At 38.0% G+C, this 14,876-nt stretch overlaps 1 protein-coding gene across 5 annotated transcripts in view; it reads right to left on the bottom strand.

The window, feature by feature from the left end:
* Positions 1-14,876, bottom strand: part of KMT2A (lysine methyltransferase 2A) — a 75,271-nt gene that overhangs the window by 20,868 nt on the left and 39,527 nt on the right. For 2 of the 5 annotated variants that reach the window (XM_057552853.1, XM_057552852.1), the window contains 17 exons: positions 14,682-14,795; positions 11,255-11,401; positions 10,737-10,832; positions 10,405-10,525; positions 9,351-9,464; positions 8,732-8,916; positions 7,575-7,748; positions 6,725-6,835; positions 6,348-6,421; positions 4,782-4,975; positions 4,349-4,455; positions 3,419-3,556; positions 2,231-2,389; positions 1,840-1,957; positions 1,639-1,717; positions 427-587; positions 45-230 (listed from right to left, as the gene is read on the bottom strand). In XM_057552853.1, the coding sequence (XP_057408836.1) occupies positions 45-230; positions 427-587; positions 1,639-1,717; positions 1,840-1,957; positions 2,231-2,389; positions 3,419-3,556; positions 4,349-4,455; positions 4,782-4,975; positions 6,348-6,421; positions 6,725-6,835; positions 7,575-7,748; positions 8,732-8,916; positions 9,351-9,464; positions 10,405-10,525; positions 10,737-10,832; positions 11,255-11,401; positions 14,682-14,795 (2,278 nt within the window). Of the gene's footprint in view, positions 1-44; positions 231-426; positions 588-1,638; positions 1,718-1,839; positions 1,958-2,230; positions 2,390-3,418; positions 3,557-4,348; positions 4,456-4,781; positions 4,976-6,347; positions 6,422-6,724; positions 6,836-7,574; positions 7,749-8,731; positions 8,917-9,341; positions 9,465-10,404; positions 10,526-10,736; positions 10,833-11,254; positions 11,402-14,681; positions 14,796-14,876 lie in introns of all 5 variants that reach the window. The other 3 variants (XM_057552854.1, XM_057552850.1, XM_057552851.1) reach the window with 2 other exon arrangements.

The raw sequence follows: 14,876 nt of genomic DNA, 5'->3' as shown, positions 1-14,876 counted from the left end.
TGAGCTGACCTCCTTGGGTCGGGTAGGTCAGTGAAGTCTTTTACCTGCAGAAGGCAGTGGCCGACAGCCAGGGGATCTCTGTGTTGGAGAATAGCTGGGTGTTCGAATCCTAGGGACCTTTGAGATGACGTGATAGAAACAGGAACCAGAGGTTTGTGAATGAGGAGGTCGATCTGGTGATGGAGGACTTACAATTTCAGCTGTGTTTTGACTTTCTTTAGGTGAAATTTCTGTGGCAGGAAATAAAACCTCTTACTAAAAAAGTTTAATTAAGATATCAAACAAATGAACCAAGAAAAAGCCAGCTGTCAGGTAAGTACCAAAACAGAAGCAAATGTGACCTCCCAAAGCAATGTCTTTTTCCCACCCATCAATCACAATATTCCCCCAAATCGAATTCAAGTCCCATCTTGATTAAAGGCTAACCTGCAAAAGATGTTGGACTGTGAGCGATGGTCCTGTTTTCATCATGTTCAACAGTGCTGTTGATGTCTGGCTCTACAACCGGAGGACGGCATTCCACTATCTTGCACGTGTACACGCAGCGTTTGCGAGCATCCGTGGTGCTCCAATACACCCGAGAACACCTGCACGCAGATGGTAACGATCACCGTGAGTGCGAGGACAGAAGCAGAGACTGACATTTGTCAAAACCTCTTCTCAGCCTAGGTTCCCTGGCCTCCTTGATTTACAAAATTTAGCTTTATTTCATGGATTCTTATTAGAGGGTCTTCCAAGTTTTTTGAAGTCCTTGGTTTTTCCTGGCCTCTCAGAAAACAGCATCAAATCCTTTTTTATTGTGTTGTAAGCAGGGGACAAAATTAGTAAAACAGCCTAAAATGCAAAGAAAAAAAAAATACTAACTACTGATACTACAAGAAATAGTTATTGGCCTTCAGGAAGGGATAACTGCCCCACCATGTGTACAAAGTGAGGAAAGAACAAACCTGGCGTGTTTCCTTTGGGAGAAAAGCCCCATGAGACAAGAGAAATGGAACTGCTTCAAATCTGCTGGATGCTGATGGAGCCTAGCTCTTTACACTAAGAGCTGCCAGCGAAATGTGGAGTAGAGACTGTGTTTTCACAATTGAAATGCAGAATAAATCAGAGTATATATAACAAAAGGGAGACTCCAAAGGGGAAGAGAGAGAAAGCGAATTTTAAATTTATATCGTCAGTTTGCTAGAAGTTTAAACAATTTGTTTCATGCGGGAAAGATTACAAATTCTTATTGGACTATTTGATTGTTATTGTAGGGGTTATTTTTAGAAGGACCTATAAAATGTAAAACGTAAAATGAGGACAGAGGCATGAGGTGTTTGATCCCTGACAACACACTGGACTTCTGAACTGAGGTGAGTGGAATTTAGTGGAATCTTAAGAGACTGGCCTGGTGTTTTCTACCTAGGTTTTATTTGGAAATGTTTCTGAAATTACGTCAACAGTACTTTCCTTCTACAACTGGATCTAGCTGACATAAAATGATACTTTAGTCCCAATCTACGAGAAGGAGCAAAAAAAAAAAAAGGAATTAGTTAAAAGTCACTAACAAGTATGGCTCTACATTTAATGACCTACTCACTGCTTCAGGGTACTCAAGGGGTGGGGCTGCTGTCTTCTCTCTACAGAGCTACTTACTGATATCCAATAGGAAAGAGCTTATCCTCACAGTCAGAGAGATCGTTCAGAATCCCTAAGCAGTCAATTGTCATGGAGCCTAAGTAAGAAAAGAAGAACTGATTAGAGGCAATCATGAGAAGGCCCACTTTATAACTGAAGACTAGAAAGTACCTCAGTGACACAGCCAGCCTTCCCCAACAACCAAGGCCCATGTCATACCAATCATCATGTGGATATTTTCTGGTTCTAAGCCATTGAGAAACTTCCTTCTCAAGCTGATTCCTTCAAAGTCCACAAACACTCTTCTAAAAACTTCAAATCCATTCTCAGGAACCACCTTAAATGAAAAGCCAGGGCAGCTGTTAGGCTATCCCTTTTACACACCATACTCACGATACTGACTCAGAGGGAAAGTGCAGAGTGTATCTCAAAATCACCCTTCTGTTTCACTAGCAGTGCCTCTGTTATTGCTCCTAAGGGGAGGTGATTCTAGGAATACCTAGAATCACCTACTAGGAACACCTAGGAGGATGGTGAAATACAGTTTATCATCTTGCTATTTTCAGCCTCTTTTCCTAGAGAATTCAAAAAGCAGCTAAAGCTGTCTCACCTCGCCTTTGATCAAATCCCGATGTCGTTGGCAATATACTTTTTTATCATCCAGAAACACACAGTTCTTGGCGCGGGAACACATGAAATGATAGTTGCTGGTGCAGGATGTGAGGCAGCAACCCACAGTGGCTCCTGGCTTTTGGCAGAATTCACATCTCTAACAACCCAGAAAGAACAGAGTTCAAGTCAGACCTTCAGAAGTTTTAGCCATTTTCCATCTCCCCTAGAGAGTCACCCCATTCCGGGTTTCCCACAAGTCATTTTGCTATTGGTAATCTGCTGAATTACAGAGAAGTGATATGAGCCATAAAGCCTCCTCTACAAATCCTTTCTTTCCTATGGCCCATGCGGCCTAGGAAATATTAAATTTAAATATTACAATTTGATTTAGAACTTGAATCAAAACAGTTTTTTCTAGGATGCACAACTGATTTAGAGAAGATGAAACTTTGAAGATCGATGTTAAAAACATCATCTTGGTAGAAAGCTATTATATCCCAAAGAACTCAGTTCTGGAAAGATTATACTAGTCAGAGACATAACGGTTCTTAATTACTAGGCTTAATTGATGAACTTATGTGATTCAAAGATTTCCTTCAACTAGGCTATATGTTACTAGCTCATTCTGTCACAGTCACAGTCTGGGCTCCTCTCCAGGGAAGACTTTTTATTTGTGCTCTCCGCACATTTTACTTATGTTTCTTATGCATGTGCTATTTTTTGTTTCTTCCTGATAATCTTTCATTTTCTCCCCCCGTCAAAATATAGCTTTAAAAATTTTACTCCTTCGTAGGCTTTCCTGATTACTCTAAGCTGCTACTAATCATCACTGTCTACATCCCCCCTCCGTGTATGTATTTTGTGAGTTTACCCTATGGCGCCTCAGAGTGCTGATTCAACTGGAACCTCTGAGGTCATTTTGTCTAAATCACTCAATAAATTAATACCTTTCTTGGGCATCTGAATTATTTCCCCAACTGGATAAGACTTCGTTTTCTATTTCTTTTGTACCCCTCCTCCAAGGGTCAGAATCGCAATCTGCCTACAGTGTACACCAATATTTGCTGCTGGCTAACCATTCTGAAGGAGCTATGAGAAACACCAGCGAGGCAGCATTTAGCCCCAGAAAGAACATCTGGAAACTGAGAGGGAGTCTCTTCCGTAACATTCACCCACGGGTTCTTACCAGCTGCTTGCCCCTGATCACAGCCATATGCACATTCTTTAGTGATCCATCATCATCTTCAAACACTTCTGCTGACCACAAAGCGCAATTTACATGTGTCCATTCGTTCTGGCCAATGTATAGCAAACGGCCAGCATCCTATGAAACAAGAGATTTCCTTTTTTCTTTGAAGAATATCATGTCAAATAGGGTTTTCCTTGGTATTAGCTTTACCTCATTCAGGATAACTTCAGTAAATCAAGTCTAATTCTTTAACTTAGGGGTGCACACAAAAATCACAATTCAAAGTTTGTTTTCACTTCTCACCTTTTTTGATTACCTTTTCCACAGACTGGAAATATTTCATAATCATAAAGAATTAAAGAACAAGCAATATGTGTTAGGTTTATAGAAGTGCCCACTGACTTCTTTAAAACCGTATTTCAAAGCCAGTTCTCTCAGCTTGTATTAAAAACCTTTTTAAAAAAAACTGTAAGCTTACTATGTGCCAGGACCCAAATAAGGCTTTACATACATTATTTCCTTTAATCCTCGTAACCATTCTGAGGTAAGATTATTATTATCCTCATTTTAAAAATGAAACTGAGGGTCAGAGAGGTTAAACTCTTTGCCAAGGTCATCAAGCAGGCGGCAAAGCACAGAAATGAATCCAGGCAACCTGTCAGACCTGGGGACCTTAACCACACTGCTAATAACTACATTAAACACAAGCTATTTAATGTGCAACTTCTGTTTTATTCACTTTCATAAAATCTTTTTTTGAGGAACTGCCAATAGAAATTACAAGATATCAGCATGTTAATTTAAGGCAACTCGTCTTTTAAATCAATTAAATCAGTTATAGAAAAAACCCCCAAATGCCACAAACTAAGTGACAAATATTCATTTGGCTAGTCTACTAAGCAGGACCCAAGGCACCAAGGTACTTACATTAGCACTGTCGTCACCGTACGTCAAACACAATGCACACTGTCTATTATCTTCTATGCCTGGGGGTGGGTTCAGTTCTGGACTGTCTTCTCGACTCCTATCAGTACCTTGGAACCCAGAAGACATACAGTTAAAATTGGCAATACTATGTCTGATATCCAGGAAAAAAGAAAACAATTCAGCTTAAATAGCCTAGAGCCTATGAAATCAACACGTTCAAAAAGTGTTCAAAGTTATGCTACCTTACTATCCCTTACATTACTTGTATCAATTCTCTGTTAACATTCCAAGTGAAGCAAAAATAATGATTTTATTACATTTAAGGATCACCGGGAAATTTTTCCAATACGGAAGTACATTAACTTTAGAGTCACAAAGTCAATCATTTGCACCCAGAGAGAAATGGATAACAAGTCTTCATCTGGTGTCTTACTCAAAATTGGTGGTGTAGGAGGATGCAGAGGAGTTGGTGAGTCTGGTTCTCCAGGCCCTTTAGGTTTGGGAGCTGGAATGATTTTCTTCATTAAAGGAGGCTGCTCAGTGTGGCTGTTTTCCTCTCGCTCCTGCCACTGAGCATAATTATGGTCAAGTGAAGGTGGAAGCACTGCGTTTGGTAACATCCCACTGCTGGAAATAATCGATTCAACAAGTATTTATTGAACTCCTACAAGATACCCAGAACTGTACAAAACAGTCAAATTCTTGATATCATCAGGTCTCAGGCCTGGGCACAAGCCTTTCACAGACCGTAAGAACAGGTCACAGAATTTGAAAACTGCCTACACAGGACTTTATTATTTTTAAAAATATAATCCCGATGTATTGTGACTCTTGGTTAAACATCTAGAAAAAAATGATAACCTTATCAGTGTGTCAAAAGGATTCACTGGAATAAAAATTTAAGGTTAAATATGGAGAATCAAGAACTGTTGAGAATGGTATAGGGAATCCAGTGGAGAATTTTCTTAGATCTGATATCAGCCTTTGGACAGAAACCATTTTTCTTCTGGACTTTGTGTCCATAGGAGAGGTCATGACCCCAGTGATTTCCAGCTGATAGCTACCTGGGGACAGCGTGGGGCCATGTTTAGTTCTGACAAGCGGTGCCTTGTCCAGGGCACATGGCTGGGGGAGGGCTTGAACTGAAGGGAAGTTTATTTCACCATGAACGCTCATTGCCTGGCCCATACCTAAAGAAAGATGTACTTGTTTGTTCATTTATTTATTCATTGATTCAAAATACGCATTAAGCCCTGTCGTGCACCAAGTGCTAGGGGAAAAAATAAAGAAATCAAAGAAAATCAAAAAAAAAAAAAAAAAAAAAGAACTGTTGAGAGCACCATTTGAACTAAATAAAATAGAACCCAGTTATAACTGGGCTATATATATATAGTACATGTATTGTACATATGCCACAAGTTCCCTAAAACAACAAATACATAAATAAAGAAAAAAAGGGCAGCGGACGGCAATAAACATTAAGTGTTGTCTCTAAACCAGCAATAAAAAGGCATTTCAGGGCTTCCCTGGTGGCGCAGTGGTTAAGAATCCGCCTGCCAATGCAGGGGACACAGGTTCAATCCCCGGCCCAGGAAGATCCCACATGCCGCGGAGCAACTAAGCCCATGCTCCGCAACTACTGAGCCTGCGCTCTAGAGCCCGAGTGCCACAACTACTGAAGCCCACGCGCCTAGAGCTCGTGTGTCTAGAGCCCATGTTCTGCAACAAGAGAAGCCATGACATGAGAAGCCCAGGCACCGCAATGAAGAGTTGCCCCCGCTCGCTGCAACTAGAGAAAACCCACGCACAGCAATGAAGACCCAACACAGCCAAAAACCAAACAAATAAATAAATAAATTTATTTTTTTTAAAAAGGCATTTCAACTGATTAATCTTTAATATTAAAACCTAGTCTAAAAAAACCCCTCAATCTAAAAATATAAGAACGCTCAGATTTCTAGCTGACGAAGCGAAAAAAAGTAATACTGAATTTACTCACTTGCTTGATACTTTATTTGGCTCCCAAAACCTGGACTTTTTGACACTGAACCATGGAAAAACACGTTCCATTTGCTAACAGAAAAACAAACAAACAAAATGTAAGCATGTGACCATTCATTTGGAAAGCACATAAAAACCAACAACTTCACACCAGCTTCTCTGTCAATATGAGGATGATTTCAGGCCACCAAGGGAAAGATCCATCCACTCTGGAACCTCACTAATCTCCTCCCAAAGAACCAGAGGAACGAATTAAACCAAAAATGATTTATACACATGACAAAGCAAAACACAGACGAGAACAAGTCTGTTCTGTTCACATGGTAACAACCCGCGGATTAAGCATCAAAGACATGAACTATTAATATCATTCACCCGAATAAAGAAGGACTTGACCATGCTGTTGGCTTTTTTAATCTCTGGCTGCCCTCCATCTGAGTTAATGGCTGCTTGAATGATCTTCACGATATCATCGCTGAACTCCAACTGTATACAAAACAAAGCGTTCATTATTGATAGAGCAGTGCGCTCTCAGAACCACTTCCTCTTCCCTCCTAAATCATCCGGCACAGAGATCCAAGAGAAGACGGACACCCCATTTTAACACGGTGTAATTTCTCTTTAGTGGAGGCCTTTGGGATTCAGTTCATAATTAACTTGTGGCAGTCAAGCTATGCCAGGCTAATAAGGTAAGAATGCAGATAAATTAGCTGTATCCCGGTAAATTACCCAAACAGGGCCACGATTTTTTACTTAGACTAAAATGAATAAACAACTGAATAGCAAACACGGACCATGAGATAACAGATGATCATTTCCTACACTTTCTTAAAATCATAAAATTAAAAGGCATCTATCTAGAAATGAATATCCATTATAAAAAGACATATTATTCAGATGTGATCTCAAAAGGGGCAAACCAATTAATTGCACATTAGTATTTTTCCATAAACACTTTTAATATAAAAATAATTTTAATATAAAAATAATTTTTGAAGAACTCAGATGAAAGCCAAATAAAAAGACACTACCTTCTCTATCATAACCCATCTTCCAAAACACAGAACTAAAATAACTCACATATTTTTAGGTATTTAAAACCACATGACATTTCTAAATACAATACAAATCATCTTTTAATGCTAACACCCAGCCTCATCCCCCAAAAGACCCAAGGAAGCTAAACTGGAGCTGGAAATTTGGGTAGTTTGCTGTATAGACATACCACAGATGTGTAGTTCCCTTGGTCCATTTTCCTCTTGACTCCTTCCAGATCTAAAGGCTGTTGATCTTCCTGTTTGCTGACCTCAGTAAGCACTGGTGGATCAGGCCCTTCTGGGGAGCTGCGGGAAGGTATACTCTCCTCTGTCTCAGGATTTAAGTCCGGAGGTTTGGCAGCCTGTCGTCAGGAAAGATATGTTTCTTTTATCTAACACTGAAAATGAGGCACCTATGCAGATTCTACTAAAATGAATAAAGATGGTACTGAATGATGCGTATTATAAAACCTAAAGAACTTAAAAGTAATCAGAGATTTCTCAAATACTAGAAAAGGAAAGTTAAAACGAGCTGGCTATCTAATAGCTTGGCTAGGCTCACTGAGGAGCTTTGCTTGATAACTCCCAACCTAGTATGAAGAAACAGAAACTGTCCAATTCCTTTTGAGTAAGACACAGATACAGCTAATTTTCCTATTCAAAACACAGACTCTATTAAAAGATAAAGCAGCAGCCTAGCTCTGAGTTAAAGTTATCCATGTGGTTGGTTCTTCCAACATTATACCTGTGTTCCCAATGACTACTTTATGTATATAGTTCATGACTTAAACGGACAAGAAGCAGTGATTTTCAAATCGTGTCCTGAGGAGCCCTGGAACTTTGCTGGAGCCGAAGGGTCTCTGGCCCCACTACCACCCTCGTGGATCAGGCCACCATCCTGCTCCCTCTTACCTGGAGCACCACCACTGCCTCCTAACCACGCCTCCTGACTCTAGGCTCAGTCCTCTCCAATCCTTCCTCTCACTCCAGTCAGAATCTTTTTTTTTTTTCTAAAAAGCAACTCTGATCAGGTTACTCTTTTGGGTGAAGTCCTTCATTGGGCTCCCCATGGCCTTCAGAATACAAAGGCCAAATTTCATATTACAACAGCAAGACCTTTGAAAGAGATATGGCCCCTTCCTTCTTCTTACCCCAGAGAAGGGTTTTTACTCTTGGTGCTAAGAATGTTCTTAATAGCCTAAGGCCAAAACAAGGAACTCTACAAAACTAAATGAAGAATGAAGCAAAAGAAAATAAACTGAAAAGCACACACACACAAAAACGCACACATTCCACGACTAGGTAAAAACCACCATTCGGAATACAGAATGAGGCTTGGGCCTACCTGTCGGTAGCGTAGCAAGTGGCTGGTGGTCCGAGAGTTCAACAAGGCTGTCAGTACTTGCTTCAGAGAGATCTGGAGCTCTTTTTCAAGGGCCAGTCGCCACTCCGCAGGGTGCCGCTCAGTACAGTTCACACAAGTGTAGGCCACACTTTCCGGAAGATTAGACAGGATCTCATACATCTCATCTGGGAAAACAAAAACCTACAATGATGAGGTGCTCTGAAGACTGGCAGACAGGGAAAAGAGAAAGCTATTCCACTGAACTTAATATCAAGCTGCATGTTAGAACAGTATTAAGACTCTCACACCCCCCGAAGAACTCATATGTATTGATCTCCGAAGGGACATTATTAACACTAACTCAGGATTTAGTCACTGGAGAATCAATAGGTTATGGTATCCACAAGGGACAGCAAATAAATATCTTAAAGAATGTGTTCAAGATAAATGACCACAAATTTAACACAATGTTCTTATTTTAGAGACCAAAAATTAAATTTAAAAAGACTTCAAGTAACAACACTACCATAATTTTATGTTTATAGTACTTTGGGGACTGTAAATGCAGCTGTACCAAGAAAGAAGGAAACTGTAATAAAAAGACTCCAACCTTCTGTACCTGAAAGATTCTCACATTTGGAATGGACCCATCGATCACACTTCCCACACTGCATCATCTTACTCTCATAGTCATCGTCATCATAACACTTATCACAAAGAGGGCAGAAGTTTCCTGAAAGCAAAGCAAAGCTTTCAGCAGAGCTTCGGTTCACATACCAATGCCTCTAAGGCCCTTGACTCACATATGCCAATGTGATGTAAAATGCCAGCCACCATATTCTGCTTCTGAAACTTACAAATGCCAGCATGCATCTACCATGGAACGTTTACACATCTGTAAAGTGTCAAGATTATTCTGAGCTCTCAGAATATGTCACTAGTTCTCTTCTTTAGACCCATTTTTAAAGGTCATGAGGTAGATTTTATAGAAAAAGAATGGAAGAGAGAACTTTCTCTCTTAAACATTCTAAAGAAATGTTTAAATTTTTAAAAAAGAGGAGACGGTAATGGGAGTAAAAAAACACAATTAATTTACACTTTTCCTTTATTCCCAGTGCTTTTACATTAGAGCTTAGAGCAATGCTTCCTAAAATTTGGAAAAATATACACCCTTCATCAATTTGTTTTATCCATGTATCACCTCTTATTATTTGTTACTTAACAGACTTAATATTGATTTGCTTATTTTAAATAACTTCAATAGTGAACTTTATATCATTATTATCCTAAGTCAGTTTAATGTATTGGCTATATTTTTTTTCTAGCACAACTATTAAGATAAAATCTTTGACTCAGTACCACCTAAAATCATTTCTGAAACAATCAAATGGATATATACCTCACTTTGGGAAATACTGGTTTAGAGCATTTCTTTGTGGTGAGTTACTATAAAAAGTCCCCTTGATTCATCCCCCCAAAGATAACAAAACCTTTCTAGTTGCTCTAAGTCTCTGTGTAAGGAAAAGAGCAAGACCAGAAACTTAGGAAATCTGTCTAAATGGCATCCTTGACAAGAATGGTAAGACCTTTTCATTCCACTGCAGTGTCCAGTTCACCTCCCAAACACTAAGTACAACCTCTAAAAGTTGACGAAACTGGCTTTTCTGAAGTACCTTTAGCAAAGAGTTTGGCACAATCATGGCAGAGTGAGAAATCGTGAGACCACTGTGCATCCCACCCTTTGCCGGGAGTCGTGGATCCACAGCTCTTGCAGCGAACGCACTTGGTACAGATCTGGAAGAGATGAAAGAAATTCAATAGGAACTTCTTATTTTTAATATCTCTTCTTATTTAAGAAGGTCTCAAATGCAATCCATTTCTAGAGTTGACTTCTCTACTGGGACGGCTTTTCTTCCTCAAGCAGGATATTCTTCTTACAATTTGTGTACGCCCAACAGTCCCATGACAATTCTCTCTGAAACTGCCCATTGTGTGAGAAACTCACCCAAACTTTCTTTTTCTTTGTGGGTTTGGTGGGGTAATTTGGTCCCAGGCACTCAGGGTGATAGCTGTTTCGGCACTTATTACACTCCAGCAGCTGCTGTAAGAAAATAAGAAGGCAAAAAGGTGGGCATCACCTCACCTTCACTGGACACCTGTCATTTAGTACCCCATTTCATACTTATCTTCAAGTAAATACAGCACATCACTGTGACAGCTTAAATTTCCTCATAAATTATTTACTCTCAAGGCATAGGGATTTATGTCCTGCCAAAGGCACTCAGTGGTGAACATTCTGATAAAGGAGATTTGATTTATTTTGAGCATTTTATCCAATGCCACGTTTTCTGCTATATTCCCAAAATTAATTTAAAACACAATAGGCAATTGATTACACCCAGTTAAACAGTAAAAACAGGCTAAGCCAACAGAGGAAAAATGTGCGTACGAAATCCTAGATTAAAAGGCAGAAATGGAGATACAGAGTAATACTGTAAGTGGCCCCATTACTCAGCGTCCTACCTTGGTGGCCTGGTGCTGCCTTCCACAAACATGACAGAACTTGCAGCGCCGACAACACCAGTTTTCCAGCTGGTCCTCCAGAGGGCGCTCGTGCTCCTCCAAACAAAACTTGTGGAAGGGCTCACAACAGACTTGGCAATACACAAACTAGGGTAAGATGGGAACACAGAGGCGGTCAAATAGCACGTAGAAATATCAACCAAATCCTACCTGCCTACTTTGAGCTTTAGGAGTAGTAGTATACATACTGTATTCAACAAGTTCACTAAGCAATGACTATGTTAAAAAAGCAGAATACTGGGGAGTTTCAGGAGACTAAGGCAGTAATAATAGTAGAATTATAAAATAACTAAATAGATACAATCTAAGATTTAATAGAATGTGCTAAGTTCCATAAAAGAGGTATCAACAAAGAGCTAAGGCAACGTAAAAGAGTGGGGTAAGGGGAAATAGGGATGGTTTTAAAGGTTCTCTATAATCTACTAAATGACTGTAAGCTCTGGTTTGTCCTTCCCATCTCTAATTTTAGAAGTAAGTTATTTTCATACTGATACAGAGATTTTCAGAAATTCAAATGAGTGTGACTCATAATTTTCTTTTGCCATAAAAGAATCAGTGGGACAACTGGTCAAAACTAAATAAAGTCTACTTAAATAACTGTAATATACCAACGTTAATTTCCTGATTTTGATAATTATATTGTGGTTATATAAGAGGATGTCCTTGGTTTTAGGAAATACACAGTATAAAATTTAGAGGTAAAAGGGCATATGTCTGCAACTTGCTCTCAAATTTTAAGAAAAAAAATGTCTACATATAAAATGTGTGTACATATTTTACTTCTTATTTTGTACAATACATATACAAAGAAAAGGATAATGCAAATTAAAAATATTAATTCTAAAGCAATTTTACTCCAATTAAAAAAAATATTAATGCTTGGGGAATCCAGGTAAAGGATGTATGGGAATTCTTTGTACCACTCTTGTAGCTTTTCTGTAAATCTGAAATCATGTCAACATAAAAAGTTTTTAAAAATTTGAATGGAGGGAAAATTCATCAAGCACTGGTTATGCTTTAGGAGTACAATGTAGGCAGTGGGCTATTCATTCTCTAACTTCAGTTTTTAGGAATCCTGTGGGATTGCTGTGCACAGCTACACAATTTAAATTAGAGCAATTATACTCTGGAAAAAAAAAAAAACCTGTTTTAACACAGAAGTTGAAGTACTGGTGTTACGAAAATAAGTTATTCCTGTGGGTAACATGTGTATGGATGTAACGAGAGTTAGATTATGTAGGAAAAGAGATACAGTAGACCCCTGGCACTTATATAGACAGAACAGTCTCAGTTTCAACACTATCTAAAGCAACTCCAGCACTTAGAACAATATATTGTTCGTAACAGGCACTAAGAAAATATTTCCTTAATGAATGAATACCAGGCAATAATTCTGCTAACGTGTAATTTATTTTTTTAATGCCTTTATTTTATTGTATTAAATGTTTGAATCACTAAATTTTTTTTAAAAATATTGCTGAACGTTTACAATGACAATTTTGCATTTCTCCATATACTTTATCATATAATGATGTCATATATTTTCTAAATTTCTTAAATCTATATTTAAGATACAACCATATAATAAGAATCCCAAGGAAAACAAAACTTACACCTCAAAATTACTGTTCATCCCATTACTATTTAAGCTGCTAATTTTTGCCCATTAAAACTCCTTTTTTCTTCGCATATTTAAAAATCCACACACTGGTATCATTTTCATTTAAAAAGTCACTCTTTAATATATAACTTACAGCATACGGTTATTTGTGAATATAATTTTGCAAAAAAATTACTTTATGTCTGATAGTTTACTTTTGAAATTATTTAGAAAGCTTAAAGATGTAGAAGAAAAATAGCATATCGGATTATATAATCTGCATACATAAAGGATTTGCATTGAACTAAATCACAGAGGCAGTTTTGGTGAATTCTTATTCAATATTGTCTGCACGTGCTAATGCGTAATCTAAAATAGCAAGTGGGCAGGACTGAATGTCTTAACTAGTGAGCCTCACTGATTGCTCAACATCTGGATTACAACTTGGCTTTGGGTTTTCTTTATGACCTTAGAATACATATGTGACAAATAATACCCTAAGGAGGTACTCAGGAATTGAGAACTGTATGAATGACAAATTACTGCTTCCTAGTTAAAACTGTGCTACCTTTCTTCCCCCTTATGGTAAAGGTGGCACATACTCACTGCAAAAAAACTCAAAAAGATAAAGAAAAAACAAAAGTCAACCACAATCCAACTACACTCTTAAGATTTTGGTGTACATCCTTCAGAATTCTTTCTACATATATATTTCAAAAACATTTTTCCAAACCAAAATGGGATCATGCTGTTTACATACTATTTTGTGACCTGCTCTTTTAACTCAGTGATGTGTCATGGACATCTTTCCATGTCAATATGAATCTATATTATCATCTTTAGGACTTCATATGTGCCATTATATGCATGTCCTATAATTATTTTAACCGGAATACCAGCCCCTTATTGATGACATTTTGGGTTGTCTCCAATTTTTTATTATCATAAATACTGAAATAAACCCTTCTGTTTATTATATATATATACAAATATGTATACATATAGAAGGGTTTATTATATATATGTATTATATACATACATGTATACAAACATACATATACATATAATTTATCTAATTATATCCTCAAGATAAATGCCTAGAGTGCAATTGCTGGGTTAGAGGGTATACCCATTTTAAAGATAAATACATATTTCCAAACAATCTTCTCAGAAAGACTGTAACTAATTTAGATTTCCAGAAACAGAAAGTCTCCATTTCCACTTGATCCTTTTTATCATGCTTTAATTTACAGTGTTTGGTAATCGGAAGGCTTAACGTTCCCCCCTCCCACAATGTTTTTACTTCTCATTTTGTGAATTATATACTCCTGCCCTTAGACTATTTTTTTTACTGGGTGTTTTCCTTTTTCTTATTAATTGCTAAGAGCTCCTTATAGACAAGGAAGTTTTGCTATTCAACATAAAACAACTATCAACAGCATCTCTTTTTCTAGAAAAACATTTATTATTTCTTCCATGTTTGGACATCTAGCAAAAAATCAGAACTCGAATAATGAGTGAATTTAAGAGATGAAACTATTAAACTTCTCACAATAACTGCTACTCTAAAAAAAAAACTGCTACTCTAATAAAAAGCAGACTCCTTCCTGAAATTTGTAAAAAACTTAAAAAGCATTTCATTTGCAGGTTTCAACAGGATATAGTGCCTGCTATATACCAACAAAACAGAATATAACGATTTCTTTCATCACAGCAAAATAATCTATCATTATACTGTCTGGGGTACCAAGAAGCAGGATATCTTACCTCTACATGCCCACTACTGGCACAGAGAAAGCAAACCACCCTGGGTGTTATAGGAACAGAGGTCAAGATTCCTAAGCCTCCCATCTCCCACACATTTTCTGCTTCACAATCCTCCTGCGGAGAGAGAGAAAAAGATCATTTATGAGAGTTTTATGACATAACGCTGCACTGAAAAAACGCTGCATTGAAAATAAG

The sequence above is a fragment of the Balaenoptera acutorostrata genome, chromosome 9 (genome assembly GCF_949987535.1).
Source record: "Balaenoptera acutorostrata chromosome 9, mBalAcu1.1, whole genome shotgun sequence".
Classification (NCBI taxonomy): Eukaryota; Metazoa; Chordata; class Mammalia; order Artiodactyla; family Balaenopteridae; genus Balaenoptera; species Balaenoptera acutorostrata.
Note: the sequence above shows the minus strand (reverse complement) of the source record. Positions and strands in the feature narration are given on the sequence as shown.